The 17,364-nt window shown below is 47.4% G+C and overlaps 1 protein-coding gene across 1 annotated transcript in view; it reads left to right on the top strand.

The window, feature by feature from the left end:
• The first annotated feature begins 318 nt into the window (after positions 1-318).
• The window catches only part of LOC149372674 (cell adhesion molecule Dscam1-like), a 126,875-nt gene continuing 109,829 nt past the window's right edge, over positions 319-17,364 (top strand). The window contains exon 1 of the mRNA XM_089567229.1: positions 319-2,090. Coding sequence (XP_089423355.1) covers positions 2,033-2,090 — 58 coding nt within the window. The 5' untranslated portion in view covers positions 319-2,032. The remainder of the gene's footprint in view (positions 2,091-17,364) is intronic.

Genomic DNA, 17,364 nt, shown 5'->3' on the forward strand with positions numbered 1-17,364 from the left:
TCCCCACATTTTATTCCCTGCCGCACGCACACATAATCCCAGCCTTCTTTCTCCCGCCTTTCCTCGTGTTTTTGCCCTCCCCCCTCGTCCCGTCTTCCCTAACTCCCGCCTCGGCTTCCCTCTTGCTCCCTGGCCCCTAGCTTCACGGTTCTCGTCGGCACTAGTTCCCCTCCGCTCTCCCTAAAGTGGAAAGAGTGGAGTTTCCCGGTGCGGGATGGCACGCATGCGCAGTTCGCCCGTTCCCGCGAGGGTCCCGCCGGCCGGACCGGAGACGACGCCGCGGTTCGCGCGCTGTGATCGCTCAGTCCGCGCGAAGCCACGGCGCGGTGCGATCGTGTCTCGGCAAAGGCGGCGCCGGCAGCGAAACTCGACCCCTCTCGCATCACGCCTCGTGCCCACGCGAGGCGCGCCGCTTGACTCGTCTTGACTTGATTCGATTTGGCTGGGCACAAGTGGTGCACGGACAAGGCTGACACATGACTCCGCGTGAACGTCGGGATTCCGTAGACGATGCTTGACCTCTGGCGCGAAAGTGTTGCGACGTAGCATGTCAAGACTTCGGTGAACAGGAGTTCACACTTGTGCTTTCTTTTCATTTTCTCTGCGAAGAAGTGAATCTTGGGAAAGGATACGCTGCAGTTGTCGAAGGAACGCAAAACATTTTACCGACGTCTGTGTTGTGCATGGTGTTGTGTCTCTGTGTTAGTAATCTCGCCGCAAAATATCAAAGACAACGCACTAAAATCGGCGGAAGAGATGTTGCAGCTCGAATCAGTGTATCGCGTTCGTGAACGACAGTAGGGGAGTGTTGTGTTTGGCTATGACTTTTGACAGCGGAGACGGACAGTTTATTGTGCACATACCACTTTAAAAATTACGAATGTGTTGCAAAGCAGCACTTAACTTTCAAGAAAAGCTGATAATGCTCGTACAAAAAAGGAAGTACAAGGCCCGTCTGTTCGGGAGCGCGTCGTTGCATTGAAGCCCATTTTTGCGAGGAGACGCGCTCAAGAAACTTAGTGACATTGGGTTTCACACGCAAATCGAGAAGTGGATAATCTGGAGAACTGGGCATATTACCCTGAAGTCAACTTCACTTTGCTTTCTTGGTTCTCCTTCTAAAAGGTCGATACCCGCGAATAAGACAGGTGTTGTGCCATCTAACGTTCGTGGGCATTAATACAAAAAAGCACTCCATTAACAGCACAGAATAAACGCATCTGTCAAACATCCTTACGCCCTGACGATTTTCTGGACTTCGATACGGTTTGAAGACTAAGTAATACCACAGACGTGTTCATATGCGCACACGACCAGGAGCAAGAACCTTTCTTCTGAACGCAATGCATAAAACCATTATGCTCGATCAAAGCGCCGCGGCAACCACGTTCGCACAACAAAGCTCGCCCGAGCTGTCACGTCCACAAGCAAGCTTTCGGCGCTGAACGGCTGTCGACGCGCCCGAGAAATCGACAAGCATCCCTCTTCGTATTGTGCCTCATCAGTATGCGCTAGAAGAAGACGGCCTCGCACCGTATGACGTCAAAAGCGCAGGCACGGCACATACGGCCCTCTTTCCGGACTCTGCATATGACAGCCTTCGGGACAGTATTTTGTGCTACTGCTTGTGGCTCCAAGAAGGAACTTTCAAGTCGCTACAAATTCTGCCATCTCTTTGAACCGAGCTTGTCTGTTTTCTTCATCTGACTTGCCTTCGTTCGACAGAACTAACGACCTCGGATTCTTCTTTGTTCTTTCCTCTCAGATATTAGCACAACTTGTGCACCCCAAAAGAGTTCGCTAATACTGCTGAAGAGCCCGGACACTGCGATGTTGCGAAACTGGTGCGCAAGAAACATTTCGACTCTGGAGCGGACGCTCCTGAAAACAGCATCAGAGACATAGCTGTTCGCCAACGCGTTTAGTGCGCGCGACATCTGTGTGAACTGCGAATCCGCACGCCCGACTCCGAGACACGTCAGTGAGCTTCGGTAGCGCTTCTACAGAAACGAATCAGGGAGGGAATCTCGCCATGGCTTCGAAGACACGGCTGCGCTGCCTTATCATCGCACTCCTCTGGTCAACATCACGTAAGTGCAATAACAACAGTACGCATAGCTTGCACTGTTTAAACTGTATAGCTAGATTGTGATTTCGCTTAAAATAACAAGAAAAGAGATTGCACAGCGGTGCCGACTCGGCTTTGATCAGCATGCGAAGACCGTTGTCTCACACCATGAAGTCAGGACACTGTTGCTCTGGGGTGCTAGACGAAACGAAAGCACTTCCTATTCGGCGAGGCAGGCATCGACTTGGACGCATTCTCTGGAGGACCACGCATGCACTTTTTACGAAGCCCAGGCACGCGGTTCTGCATACCAAACGCGTCTCGCTTCACGCGCGCCGCGCGAGGAACATGCCATAGTCGCCTCCAGAAACGCAATCTGAAGCTCCCGGGCTCCGAAAGGGCAGTAAAAATTCGATGAGCCGGCGCGGCGGGGATTACTGCTCAACAATAAACTTTCACCCGCGCGAAAAGACAGGAAATACTGAGCGCAGGCATTTTCTAAAAACTCGGAGCGGCGGTTCACACGAAGAACCGAATATTCATTGCGGTAGGCGTTTTGTGGCTTTCACAATGCTTTGCATAGTCGTTCGCTGCTGATGAATCAACAAAGAAGACTGGAGCTGATGGCTCCGCGCCTCATAAATTTTACGTCCCGAGAGCATTTCCGAAGGGATTGAGCTCCGCCCCTTGTTCTCTTATTGCGAAGTTTACAATGGCTTGTTTAACGGCGAGGGTGCATAGAAAGGCGTGTTAAACCAGTGAGCCCGCCTGCAAACTTTAATGCGTGATAAATTATGGCCCTCTAATAAAACCAATCAATTTATTCATGTAGAAATCTGATGTAATCAACTTAATAATTCTTACAAATAATTTTGCTGAGTTTATCGCTCACTGAGTTTGTATTAATTATAATTACGGAAAAGACACGTGCCCTGAACCTGCTCAGGGCTGCTTGTCGATTCGTTAAAGCATATCAGAGAAAAAAAATGATTAACGTTGGCTTGTGTATTTTGCCTGCCGGCACACTTACGTCAGCCTAATGGTTCCTCATCTGAACACATCTCACAACACGCCAATGAAACTACGAACACAAGATAATATTATGAAGGAGTTTTTCTCCTGCAGCTGTGTTTATTTTGCTCTACCATGCCATATAAGTACTGGCGATGGAAAGCAAAATATAGCCGTCTATCTTGCGCAGCGTGCAGACATTGACTCGTGACATACATGACTGTCCCTGTAACTAAAAAAATAAAAACGAACCCAAGTGGTTTAATCTTCCCATCCATTTGCTCTTAATCGAATTTCACACCATGATAACTGTCCTTTCCTTAACCGTTTAAAAAGAACGCGACTAAGAAATTATACTCTTGTTTTCATATCGTTTCCATTTGGACATGCAATTTTGCGAGGACCTGTGTGCGGCAAAAAATTTTGGACGCATTTGCTTTACTTTTCAGAATGTATTTACGACCTAGGTTACGTGTTATTTAATCAAAGAGCCTTTGCCGCCGTTAACTACGGGAATGTAGTGCCGCCTGTGGTAACACGTCTGCAAGTATTCACTCCTCGTATATAAACCTATGGAGCATATTGAGGCAGCGTCCTTAGGTTTTGTCAAAAAGCAGCCATCTTTGCATACGTCTCTGTGTAGCAAGTTAACGCGATAAATTCGATTCAAGACAAGTATATACAAAGTAAAAACACTTCTTTTACGTCTGCTTAACTCATCACATTTACCGAATGAGAAACAAAAACAAATCCTCTATCACAGCTGCTCTTTTAAGAGGCGCGCCGCGAGCGAAAACAGAACGGACCCCGAGGCAACAAGGAATCCATCTGTCGAAACAGTCAGTTCCATTGCGCGGGACTCCGGCTCAATCGCTACTCGCTTTCTTAGACAGCGGTCGTGGGACGACGGCGCACAGCCGCGACAGCTGTACTTACAGGCGCTGTAAAAACAAGCCATACCCGCTCAGCCCTCCCTCTCCCTCTCTCTTCGGCATTACCGATTCACCGGGAAAAGCAGCCGCCGAGCTCTCCATTCAAAATATTATCACAAGACCGTCGCCACGTTCTCTGTACGCTTTCCCGCGACAGTTCTTTCTTATTTCCTCTGCGAATCGCTTGCCGCCTGGTGGCTGGAGAGCGAGTTGTTAGGAGGAGGGCGAGTTCAAAGCGAGGAACCGCCAAAGGGGACAACAACATAGTCGCGCTCTATCCCCTGCTATCCAAGACGACTTTCTATAAGGCGGCATTAAAGTGCGTCCCGAAAAGGGGAAATAAGGACAGACGGGCAACTGCAGTCCACGTGCAGGATTATTGGGGAAGAAGGAAGGTGGAAGACGGCCAAGAGAGAGGGACTTCAAGATAGGATAAGAAAACATCAACGCGCATTAAAGAAACGGGAATGCGTCTTGGGAATGGGAGCAGGAGGAAGCCCAATGCCGTTTTATTCGCATCCCCATATCGACCTCAAAATCGCTGCTGTCTCGAGGCGCGAAGAGAATGCGCCTTCTAAAGAGATCCGATCACTTCCGCCACGCAGCAACAGCAGCAGCAGTAATGCCCTCCCCGCGCGAGAAGATTGCAAAAATGAAACAAAAAAGCGTGAGGGAAAAACAGCGCGATCCCGAGGAAAGAACAGGGAAGCAAGTCAATCCAAGAAAGCTGTCAAAATGAAATCCCATATGATTTGAACCGGCAGCGCAGGCGGCGGAGGGCCCGGCCCTCCGGCAGCGCAGGCGGCGGAGGGCCCGGCCCCAAATCTCTGAAACACACCATCGGAAAAGTAAACGGCATCTTTCCTTCTGATATGCCGCCGCCACTGCCTCGCCCTCGGCCAGCGAGAGAAGTTCACGTCTTCTCAGTATCGACCGTGCTTTGTGTTTCGCCGCTGCCACCCTTCCCACCCTTTCCTCTCTCCCTCTTCCTTCCCCCTGAGGCACGTATGTTTCCCCTTGCATGTTTCATTCGCTGGAAACAAAGCAAGTTTCTTCGTCTAAGGACAGCCATATTCATTTCCCTGCCTTCCTTCTCTCCCCTCCGGCCTTTCCCTACTTTTTCCTTATTTATCTGTTTGTCTTCACGTGTATCTGAGACATTTCCCCGACGTGCTTCCCCGTGCGACCATTTTTCCTTCACACGACGTCTTGTGGACGTGCGTCGCGTTCTATCTTTTTGCGCTTGCTATTTGGGCTTGTGCGTTTTCCTGTTCCTAGTCTCTGAGGCCGTCCTGGCTGCTTAAGATTCATTAATCCCGTTCCCTGATAAAGTAACCTCGCATGGCTGAAAGAAACCGATAAAAGGCTTCTAGGGGTGGGGTAAATTCAATTTCAAAGTGAGTGGGCAGTGCCGAACCCTCTCATTGAGTAAGGCATACCCGGATAAGAAAATTTTGGTGGCTCTGTGTCTGATTAGCCGAGGGCAAAGAACGAAGTTTTTTTTTTGTTTCTTTCAGTGCAGATAGAAACCAGGATCAAGTGCTACCCTTCCTTGGTAAGCAGACCTTGGTGGTTGGGTCCACCTAGATGAATCGATATCAGAGCTATTAACAGGGCTGTAGCATGCCTCAGGACCTGAGAGGGCCGTTGAAGGAGTTTATACGGTTCTGCACACTTTCCTTGCATTTAATTTGTTAGGCAGACTGGGCCACTGTAGTTCATACGCAATAAAACACCTTTACATAAAAGTTACATAAAAGCAAGGACACTTCGTAAGTAGTGTTTTGACAAAATAAGGCACTGGCTACGACGTGATGTGATAAATCTGCGTTGGCAGTATTAACTACAAATTTCGCATTCACATTGATTCCTTTCCGATGAAGACTGAAAATGCTTTCGCCGAGGGCTTCTTTGCTTGCTTTGGGTACAGGTTTTCCGGTGGTGGACATGGGTGGTGGGGTGAAAAGGGTTCTGGAGGGTGTAGGTGGGTTGATGAGTGTTGGGTAGAGGTTTGTGATTGGAAGATTCACTTTTGCCGGAGGGTGCCCGAAAGGTGGGGATTTCACACAGATAAAAGGTTTTCGCCGAAAAGGACTATACTACTAACGTAATAAAACCCAGTGACCTTGAAACAGATTAGTTAATGTGCATAGCACTTCGGACAACACACTGAAGTGAACCTGCGTATGTAATGGGGAAGTGACAGTGTTCTTAGTTTATTTCGGAATTGGTATAGGTATCCGTATTGGGGGAATGTGACGATCGTTACTTCATTGCCAGATGCCTTCCAGTGTATCAAAGCTGCCCGGGAGGGCGGTGCGTGGCGAAACCGGCATGTAAGTTATCAACATACGGGCTCTTTCGTGAGAACCTTAATAACTTTATTGGCTTGCCTTCGGGCTAGGTCGAGTATACTTCCATCGCACTTCGATTATTCTGTCACCAGATATATGCTATACTATAGAGACCACCAAGAAGTTTCCATAAACCAGAATTTCGAATAAAGCGACATCCTTTTGACCAGCGTTAACTGCCTGAAAGTCATGTTTAAGACACGCTCAAAAACAACATGCCAAATCTGAAAACAATGCAAAGCAATTTTTGAACCAATTATTTCCTGCACTTATTCATACGAGAAAATAACGGTATGTCTTAGAAAGAAGATCGCAGCCCGAAAGTTCTTGAGGGGTGTTATGTTCGGCTTGCAGTCAACCACGGAGCTAATACGAGCAGCAGCGAGTGAAACGGTGCCTCTGGATAGCACAGCAAATTGAGTCTTCCCATAAGGGTACACACTCACAGCAGCAGGGCCATTGCAATCATGACTGTTCAGTGACTGCGCGTGAAACATCTTCGCAGTAATGTTTGCATAAAACTGCAGCAGGCCTGACCCTGGGTTGTGCAATGAGTATTTTCTTTCTCTCTGTAACCAATATCCCCGACCAAAATTTCTGGCACAACTGTAATTTGAACGCGAAAGTTTGAAAGAAACTAACTTCCGTCGATGTTTACTCGCAGTATTGCGCACCGCTACGCTACAAAAAATCTCACGGCCTAGAAATGTCGTGGGTGGAACGCTGTTCGCTAAGCACAGAAGCACGTACCTTCTCACCCGCATAAAAGAACTGCGGGTGGGTGAGGGGTAGCACTTGTTCTTCGGTTCAAGCTGGCAAAGGTGTCATTACGTTGGTTTTTACGTGGGGCAGAAGGGCGAATTTGCGCTTTCAGGGTTAAATAGTTTAAACCCGCTTGCGTTAAGGCTTCCGTTCTGCAAGAAATCCGTTGTCGGTGTCGTCGGCGATGTTATGAGTGGGAAAGCCGGTGGCCCAAATGCCAGGTGGGTCACGTGACCTTAGGACGTCATCACAACCTGCCCACTGGATTGTGAGCAAAGTGCCCACTCTGGCAAGTGGCAGCTAAATTAACGACTGCCGCAAGAGGTTGCTAGGGGAGAATAACCTGGGCCCCAAAAGCCCCACCGGTGGGTCTGTATGAAACAGCCACCTACCGGGGCAGCGGCGCTTCGCTTAACCGCTGCACCACTGCGCCAGGAGTGGTATGAGGACGCCCTACATTTTATAAATGTAAAATGGAGAATGTCCAATCCCGTATGGGGGGGGGGGGAGGCAGAACCTAAACGACAGAGAGGGAGTACTTGCGCGGCAGGCTCTCTAAAGTAATGAAACTGCCCTCTTAAGGAAAGGATAAGAGTTCGGTTGTGCTGAAAGAAAGAACAGTATCCGTGACATTGCTGTGCCCGGCAGCCCTAAAACATTTCGACCCCTCCTTTAGCGGCAACTGCCCGCACTGTAGTGCGGTGTCTTCGGACACCTATCACATGGTGTGGGCCTGCCCCTCCAACCCGGCCATTCCCCCCATCCCCAACCCAACCCGGGAGGACTGGGAGGCGACCCTGCTCGGCTGCCACGACTTACAGGCCCAACAAGCCTTAGTCGGGCGCGCCCGGGCGCCGGCTACCGCCACTGGGGTACTAAACTAGGGACCTCCACCTAGTGTTTGTAAGGATCGGTCCCTTACGGGCTGATCCAAACACCTCCTGTCCGTTCTGAATAAATGTTTTCACCACCACCACCACCCACTGCGAAGTGATACGCAAACCGGACCTCAGGCCACTATCGCGCCATACACTTAAGACGGAGCTTAAGTGTACCCTTAAGTTTTACCGCCTTGCAGCAGTAGTATTCATGTAGAAAATATTTTAATTCAGTCAGCCTTTATATTACTCTTTTCTTAATTCTATACAAGTCTTCTTCAAGAATAACAGCGCACAAGCACGAGTCTACAAGTTTGCTACAAGGTTTAGATTCAGAAACGGGGTGAGGGATATAGGAGAAAGTCAGATGTAGTGGAAACAAGTTTCACTCAGAAATATAGAGTCGCTGTGAATATACCTGTTATTCATTGTGCCTTTTATGTAGTAACCGTCGTGGTTGCGCCGCATGCTTGGGTCTCTGAGGAAGCGTTTGCGCAGAGAAGCCATCACCAGGCATGTCACACAAGTGACGCACATCACACATGTACGGTGAATCGTTATATTCAGGGCACCTGCCAGCCAATGGCAGCTGGTTGTTGCGTCACTGATGACGGACACATTTGTAGCAGTGTCAAAGTACCGCAGTGGTGGCCTAGTGGCTTCAGCATCTGCCACACATGTTGGAGGTGTGGAGCTCGATCTCCAATGCTGCCGAGTACCCAGCGGTGATACCCAGCGGTGTTTGGCTTCTCTAGGGTGAAATGCTTGGAAAATAGGTCTTCGACACAACTTTGCGTAAAGAAATATACCTTGTGTCATGGTGCTTTTTGGCCGAAGATTCCCTAGCGCCATAAAATTTCATAATTTTCAAAATTAATGTTTAAGAAGCTTTCGAAATTTATGATTGAAGCTACTAGAAAATGACACAACTAGAAACGTAGTTTCATTAGAAATAACGGAATCTATACGATATTCGTAATTGATATTTGGTTTATCAGCGTGCGAACCCACTGAATCTGTGTGTGCTATTCGGTAGAGACGTCCTTGTGACCAGATGCCACACTGGCAGTGGCCGGCGGCGCCGCCTGTTTAACCTCCTCAGCATTCAACGTATACATGGATCGACCTTGGCATTTAATAAATCTTTTCTTCCAACTGCAATAGAAAATTGGAACCTGCTACCCGACTACATTGTTAACGAGCGCGACGCTACTAAATTTCGACAGGCATTAATTAATCACTGTACTGAATAAAAGACACTGCTCAAACTTCACCCAGTTACACTTATTCTTTTTCTTGTTGTTGTTGTTGCCGCCTAATTCAGCCTTGCGCCCTTCATTATTGACCAACGTTGTATTGTGATGTATCGTTTTTCATTTTTTTGTATTGCATTATGTTTTGTTGTATTAACGTATTATTCTCAGTTGCATTTGCTTTGTCCCCCCCCCCCCCCTTATGTAATGCCTCAACAGAGGCCTTTAAGGGTAAAATAAATGATGAATGATGATGATGATGAAGTAGTAGATATTGCGGTGTCAGATTTGGCTTTTTTATGCAACATGGCTTGAGTGTTGCTGCAAAGTTCGACACATACGAACACTAGTAATAGCAAAGACCAACCCTCGGGGCTCTGCTCTCTTGAAGTGGCCCGTCGCTACAATCCCATGACAGCAAATTATTGTAAGATATGCAAACAGGTTACCTGAACATTTATCATTTACATCCATATTTAGCGAGATACGCATCATTTCGGAACACACATCATTTGTGTTCAGAGTGTTAGCACTTCTCGGGACTACAAGTATAGGTGCATTTGTAAGAAAGTTGATTCTCCTTAGTGCAAACCGGTTTGTCACTCACGCAGTAAAGGTAGTGCTTTGTTTGTTTATCTTCGCTGGACAAAATGAAACAACACATATTAGCCTTCTTTATTTCTTGCAAATATGACTTAGCTGCCGGCTTAACACAGCACCCAACAGAAGCATCGCAAATAACTGTTTTGTCGTGACTTTATCTGCATCTAATTACGTTTACACAAAGCTAGAGTGCGCGCCAGTAATGCCGACTGACATTTATTTGAACACAGGGCTATAAGTATTATTTATTGCCGAATTTCGCGGCTAACGACCCCATCTAAACAGGCCAGCCTGCATGGGACTAGGTAATTATGCATTCAACGCATTATCAAATGGCTTCGGAGGCGCACTAACCTAGCGGTTCAGGGCTGCAACTTTCATAAGCATGATGTTTATTACCCTAGGCTATGCGAGCAATTGGTTGTACAAAATGATTTAATTTTCATTCTTGCATTCGTCCTCCTAATCATTAAATATCATGCAACCTTTCCAGCCTGTGTCTGACCTTCCTAAGTGTCTCAAACCTGAAGCAAAGAAAATTTTCATCTTTAAGTCTTGAGATACTTTTTTTTTTTTTAGAATTCATCAGGCTAGACAGGGTCCTATTACGTATCGCGCCTCCTTCAATTTCCGCTCTCGTCTTTTTTTTCAGTCCGCACTACGGTGTTGTGGTTGGTGTACCACTGGCGTATAGATAGATAGATATGACAGATATGCTTGTGAACGTGTGCATATTTTTTTATTTCCTTTCCAGCCACTGGTTCAAAACTTTGAGACCACGTAATTCATCTAACCTTCCAACCCAAGCTTCCCTCCGCGCCGTGTCCAGGAAAAAAAAAGGAAGAAAAAACTGCAAGAAAACTCTTCCTTAAGTGGAAAGTCCACAGGGTCTTGTTCTTTTACTCGCACCCGATCCGAGATTTCTTTTCGGAGCAGCTACTTCCTTTCGTACGTCCGGTTACTGTATTCCCCGACACACCCGAGTTTAAGCCTGAGATGTGGGGATAAAAAGGAAAGAAAGGAAATATAAAAAAGAAAAAGAGAAGAAGAAAGAGAAGAGAAAAAAGGCTAGTCGTCGTCTTTCCAGGAGGCCATTTTCTCTCGCAAAAATACCAGCGAGAAAAAAGGACAGCCCCGATTCAAAAACCCATCAAGGCTAGCGAAACTTCCGGTTGATCTAATGCTTCCTGCCTCAAACTCTATATTTTCCCGAAACTCGAAGACAGCGGGCGCTTGCGCGTTTCTGCAAAGCTAGAACTTCGCTTTTTTTCCTGTTTTTTTTCTTCGACGCGCCTCACGTCAATAGCGACCGGGATTGGTGTTAACTTAAGCCACTGTCGTCTGCAGCTTCCTCGCGCAGTAGATTTTACAGCCCGTGATCGGGGTTTTACTTTGGTGATAACGACCGTCCTTGCCGGTTGAAGCAGCAAATCCTGATTGTTAAGGAGCAGCGCGGAGCAGCCAAGGACGGCGCTGACGATCGTCGTTCGATACCGGCCGGAGTTTGAGGCTCCTAAATCCTCCAGAGTGCGGATGTGCTGACGCAGCCCATCCGGACACTACAACGATGCGGGTCGCGGAAGAAGACTAAGCGTCCGTGTGTAAAATAACGACGGAGTACGTCGGCACATGCTGCGTAAATAGAGCGAGAAGTTTGAGAACGCTTAAACGTCCATGGAAGCTGAATGGTGGAAATTAAAGCTAAATTTAAATGGAGGAGCTTGGCCGCTTGTCACTACAGTTCGTTTGGGTACGGGTCTTCTCAGACCATTCGGGACTGAGCGGTTCTTTCGTGCGCTAGGATAAACAATTGTTTGAAAGACTAGAGCTTGTTCCGGGCATTAAGCGAGCGTGATTGATTCGTAAGCTAGCTGCCTGCACGCGCCATCTTTTCACTTTTTGTGAACGCGAATCGCGGTGTATTGCTTGTTTTTGTTTCTACCTGTGAAAAGTGCTTCAAGGTGGGCTTCATTTATTGCGATGCGTGCTATTGGTTAATTTACGCTGGACGAGCATGGTAGGCTTGTTTTGACGAAGAAGGAAGCAGGCAAATAAATTGGTGCATCTTTAGCAACGTATGACAGCCTAGGTATTGCTCTAAACAGGTGTTCTGACAAGGCAGAAGACACGGACCAAGGTCATGCCGTTATTTTACCGAGAAATAGGCATTGATGTTCGCGAAAGTCATTTGGGTTTCCAAGAGCTCAGCAGCACAATAATTTGTCTTAATTTGTAAATAGAAGACAATTCAAACAGAAATAAAAAGCTCATAAAAGATTACTGAAGGTTTAACTCTTCTAAACCTAGTTATACAAAGCGAAAGAGGGAGATATCCGCGGGGTGGTGAGATGTCGCTTGCTGACGTCGTTGCAAGGTCTCTGCGCAGCGTTCCGAGATGGCCCAGCTTCGCTCGGATTCATGGTGAAGCGCACACTGCCTAGGCGAGTGGTGCCGTCCTCTTTAAACCGCGGCCAAGCACGCGGCCAGTCACGTGGTCTGACAGCGGGAGAGCGCATGCGCGGCGGCTCCAGCTGCGGCGGCGGAGAGAGCGCGGCGAGTGACGCAGCTAGTAACATTTGTCGAGCCAGCGCAGCTCCGGAGCGGCTGAAGGTCGCTGAAGGTCAAAGCGACGGAGTGGTCGAAACTCGCGGGACATGGCGTAGTAAAGCTTTCTCGTTAAAAATAGTGGGCGTATCTAAGATACTTCGAGCGGCTTGTTAGCCGCACTCCGGTATTTCATTTATTTCTGATACAATGTGCCCAAAGCTACCTTTTCTTGAAGGTACAGGACTTCTTTATCTGAGGCTTTCCCCGAGAGATTTGCGTTGGTCGCTTCTTGTAAAATGCAGGGGCACGCTGCGGAGCCAGCATGAGCAGCGTGCGCAGTTCTTGGTGAACAAAACTTTGTGTCCTGCACTTCCGTGATCTCATTTCACGGTGACAGTAGAAGCGGAGCAGAAGTTTTCTTCGAGAGAGCACCAAATGCAACAACTCATCACCATCATAATCAACATCATCGTGATCTTCATCATCATGAGTGATTCACTGCATCATTTCAACAGCCATATCGCAAGCTAGCTAACGCTTTTACCTCGTGTAACCATTGAGATGAACGCTATCGTCTTTGTTGACCTCCTGACAATAGCCCTTGCTTCCTTGACACCATGAAGCATAATAAGATGTGATCGCGACAAAACCCTTGACCCCAAGAAATGTCTGGTTACTAGCGGCGAAATCACTGTCTGGCTGAGGGTATTATCTGAAGCAAATAATTTGAATCCGTAGTAAAGGCACCACGCGATCGGACCAGGCAATCTAACCACACTTTCACATTACTTCAGTTTTAATCTACTTGTAGCCTATAATTACGCGCAGCAAGCAGTGCGTATACGGTTTCCAATGTGTCCGATGTCACCTCTTTCATAACATAGTTTTTAAGCTTCACTAACCGCAGCCCTCGAAGGTTTGGCATCCTTCGACCTTCAGTGACCCTGGTACCATAAACCCGAAATTCTTTCATTGATGCATGTTACGTCATAGATTTAACGCACGAACAGGTCCTTGATTTTTTTTCTCTCTTTTCTTGAAAAACATGCTTGCCAACATGCTAGTCTCGTTAACCACGCAAAAGAAAAAAAAACTAACGAGTTGTGGAATTTGTTTCAGGGTAGCAGTCGCACGAGTCGCGTGACCTGGGCAAACGCAAACAACATATGCTGCTGCTTAATCAGTCAGAATCAGAATCACAGATTTTTTTATTGTTAGTGCTTGTTTTACCGTACATGCTCCATAAAAAACAAGGACCCGATAACTGAAAGCAGGTGTTCTGTCTATTCGCTTTATATGATTGGTGTATTTAGGACACCGTCGTCGCACGGATACATCCTTGAGGTCGGTGCCTTCACAAGTCGACAACGCGGCGAAAACACTTCACTTCTGGATCGCAGTTTGAAAAGCGACGCGGAAGTGAAGCAAGATCTCCGCTCCGACTGCAGCGCAATCCAGACAGAAATAGAAGTCGACAATGAGAGCGCAAACGAAGCGTGAAAGAGAACGGGAATTCTAACACGTGAAGGGGAAATGAAAGGTATACACGAAAGAGTAAAAACCGATTCAAACGGCGTCTCACCGCTTTTAGATAGACAAATACCGTGCGAATCGAACCGGGCACCGCCACCCGAAGCGTCCTTTAAAGAGCGAGGGGGTGGGCGTGTGAAAAAGAGGGTGGGGGGGGGGGGGCAGTAGTGTTGGAAAGGAGGCGATACAGTTTCAGAGCGCCGGTCTTCCTCGAGAACAATGGGGCTAGAGTGGCAACGAACGACCCCCAACCAGGGCGACGAGTAAAAGCAGCAGCCGGGGCAAAAAAAAAAAAAAAAAGACGAGCCCACAATGGAGGTGTGTGAAAACTGGTGGGAAGGAGAAAGAAGGGTGAAGAAAAAAGAGGGGTGTATGGAAGGATACAAGGAGGTTTTGTGCTTGTTTCTCCAGCCTTGCTCGCTTCGAGAACAAATGGACGCCGCCTCGGTTGTTCGTCCAGGCTGGGAAGGTATACGAAACGTTTGGCCACGGGACAAAAGCGCCAAAGCTCCGTTCTCGTTCTTCTCCCATTAGAGGAAGCGAAGAATGCGGTGAAGGATCCCTACAGTGATGGAGAGCGACGTGCACGCCGACTGTTCTTGCCGGCCGCCGACGAACGCGTGGACAAAGCGTTCCTGCATGCACACACACAAGCGCAACACGCACGTACACAACGCGACCAAAAACAAACGAAGGGTTCGTGAGATGAACAACATTAAATAGTGAGGAAGAACGACAGGTTTTCCCTTGCTTGTCTCGGAGCGACGTGGCAGTGATTCTGTCAATAGGGGCACAAGTACGGACAGCCAGCCAGAGCTCACGCTAAACCGACCCTAGACAGAACAGCCTTGTCGCGATCATCATCTCGATTCAATGCCTCGACTGACAGCAGTGGAGGCAGGGGAACAAGCACGCGTGAGCGCCAAACGAGGAACAAAGTAAGACGAAAGGTAATTACGAGGTTGTAAAAGGACAAGAAGCAGAAAAAAACGCGAACGCAAAGAAAAAAGACCCCTAAATGACGCGAAACACGGTTAGAGCGAGCTCGTGGGTGCGCGCGCGTCGTTACGTCGGCGGCCCGCGGCTTGGGCCTCTTGTTGTTGTTTTGTTATTGCGCACGCAACAAACGTGACACGCTACTACACGCAACGCCTCTTTCTCTGAATAGGAAGCGAGCGTAATTAATTTGAGAGCTTCCGTTCAGCGAGTCAGCCAATGGGAAAACAGAGAGGAGGAAAGCCGGGAAAGGGCGACAATTAAATAGAAAGAAGAGGCAGTCGCAACGTGGTGGCAAGAGAACCTGGCGGAATTGGATGGGGGACAGAACAAGAGAGGATGGTGAGCAAGAACACATATTTGTTTTTCTCGCCGTTGTGCGCCCGCAGCCTTCCAGGCATGACGTCTTTGCGTCATGTTGAGCATACAGCCGTGCAAAAAGAGCGAATGCGAAAAGAAAGGAAAAGCCAAAGATACAGAGACCGTTCTCAATGTTTTGCTTAACTAAACAAACACACGAATCAGCAACAAAATCAGCGCGGAACGAGCTTGGCTAGACTCCTTGGTGCGTGCTCAACGGAAATTTATTCCTTGTTTTCATCTGTGCGCTTTCTCGGTGCTCTGATTTCTTTGTTGTGGTTCCCATTTCAGTTTTTTTTTGTTCTGCCTCTGCTCATGCCTCTATGTGTTGCTTTCTACTTGTGGAGTAACGCAAGTGCGCAACAATCCGGAAGATTTAGCGCTCGGTTATGAACCTTGAAGCTCTCCAAAACCAATTCTTCCACGTTGTTGTTTTGTGTTACTTATTTATTTTCTAACCGTACTGTTCTTCTTATGAATCTCGACCAAGAAGAGAATTGAAATGTGCGCAGAGTTAAATTTTTTTTGCTTCTTTTCTTTTCTATAGAGCCTACATTATGTCCACGCAGTAAAGCCGGGAGAGCGAGCGTACATTTTTGCGTCATTTTTAAATACATTTATTTTCATAGCTCCACTTTCTCTTTTTCCTAATCTAAATTCCCTACTAGCCGCTGTGTTCTCACTTGAAAAGAGAACTGAAAAAGGGCGGCCCAAAAAGGCTAGTTGGTCGAGTGGTTCTGAAGTGTCGCAGGCTAATATAAATGAGGTTGACATTTGTCGTCTGCAATACACATGCGAGAAGCACAGGCGCGCGCGCGCGCGCGCACGCACGCACGCACGCACGCACGCACGCACGCACGCACGCACGCACGCACGCACGCACGCACGCACGCACGCACGCACGCACGCACGAACGAACGCGCACACTTGCGCGAGCGCTTTGTTTTATCATATGGAAGTCATGTTTGATGATTGACTTGTTTAGCAAAGACATCTCCTTAGTCCCTATGTAATTTACGTTTTATAAATGCCGTTAGAAAATATTGGTTATGGCTGACGGCAGTTACCTTTCAGCTTGTATGAGAACGAAAATGATTCGTAAAATTGTACACTCGAAATGACTGACATATCAAATCACTTCTATTTTGATAGACACGAAAAGCAAAACTGCACTTGCAGTGTAAAAAGGACCAGGTTGCCGACGTTATTCCAGTGGCCTTCGTAGCCTCATAGCAAGCGTGCAGATTTTGGACGTGAAAAATGTGTTCAGTACGTAATATAATTCTGAACCGGACCACAACGTAACGTCAATGGCCGCAGGAGTTCCCTTTCTTATAAAACACTTTATAAAGACGCCTGTTCTGCACGAGAGATTGCTGCTAAGCTGCTAGGCGGTAGCAGTTGGTGCTGTTTTAACATAGACTAGGTTATAGTACTATTCATAGCAGTTACACATTGCACTTTCAACGCTAATATTTCTTATGCGCTGTAGGGTTCATTCATGTTCAGCAAATCTGCCTTCATGCCCGATATAGAAGGCCACGGCTCGTTTCCTTATCAACTGAGATGTTGATTTAGTCTGGTCGCCGTCGTCGTCAGTAGCAAAAAGTAATTTTCCGATGCGCATGGCATGACGGTAACGCATTTAATGCACTGACGTCGTGTTGCGTACCCCCTACATTGTTAGGTTTTCGACAGCTACAGCTTCAACTCTATGAGTAACAGCACCACCGCCAGCGCATCGCTGCTTCTCATGAATATTCGTTTTGCACGAATATTCGCACATGCAGGGATTATTCATACAAATATTCGATTCGTATTCGAATCGGTTCTTGTAGTGCTTATTCAGTTTTTAATTACTATTTTTATACAATTAAATGTCAAACTAAGACTAATTGTATACGATTCGGTTTCAAAAAATGCTATTCGCACAACCTAATGCACAGCACTTCGGCTAAAGGGATAGAAAAACAAATTCAACTAAAGAAAGGCGAACTACAACGTTCGTATACGCAGAAGGTTGCTTACCAGCGCGAAGATTGGAACCATCAATGCACCTCAGAGCATTTA

Source organism: Amblyomma mixtum, chromosome 1 (genome assembly GCF_055824585.1).
Source record: "Amblyomma mixtum isolate Tamu chromosome 1, ASM5582458v1, whole genome shotgun sequence".
Taxonomy (NCBI): Eukaryota; Metazoa; Arthropoda; class Arachnida; order Ixodida; family Ixodidae; genus Amblyomma; species Amblyomma mixtum.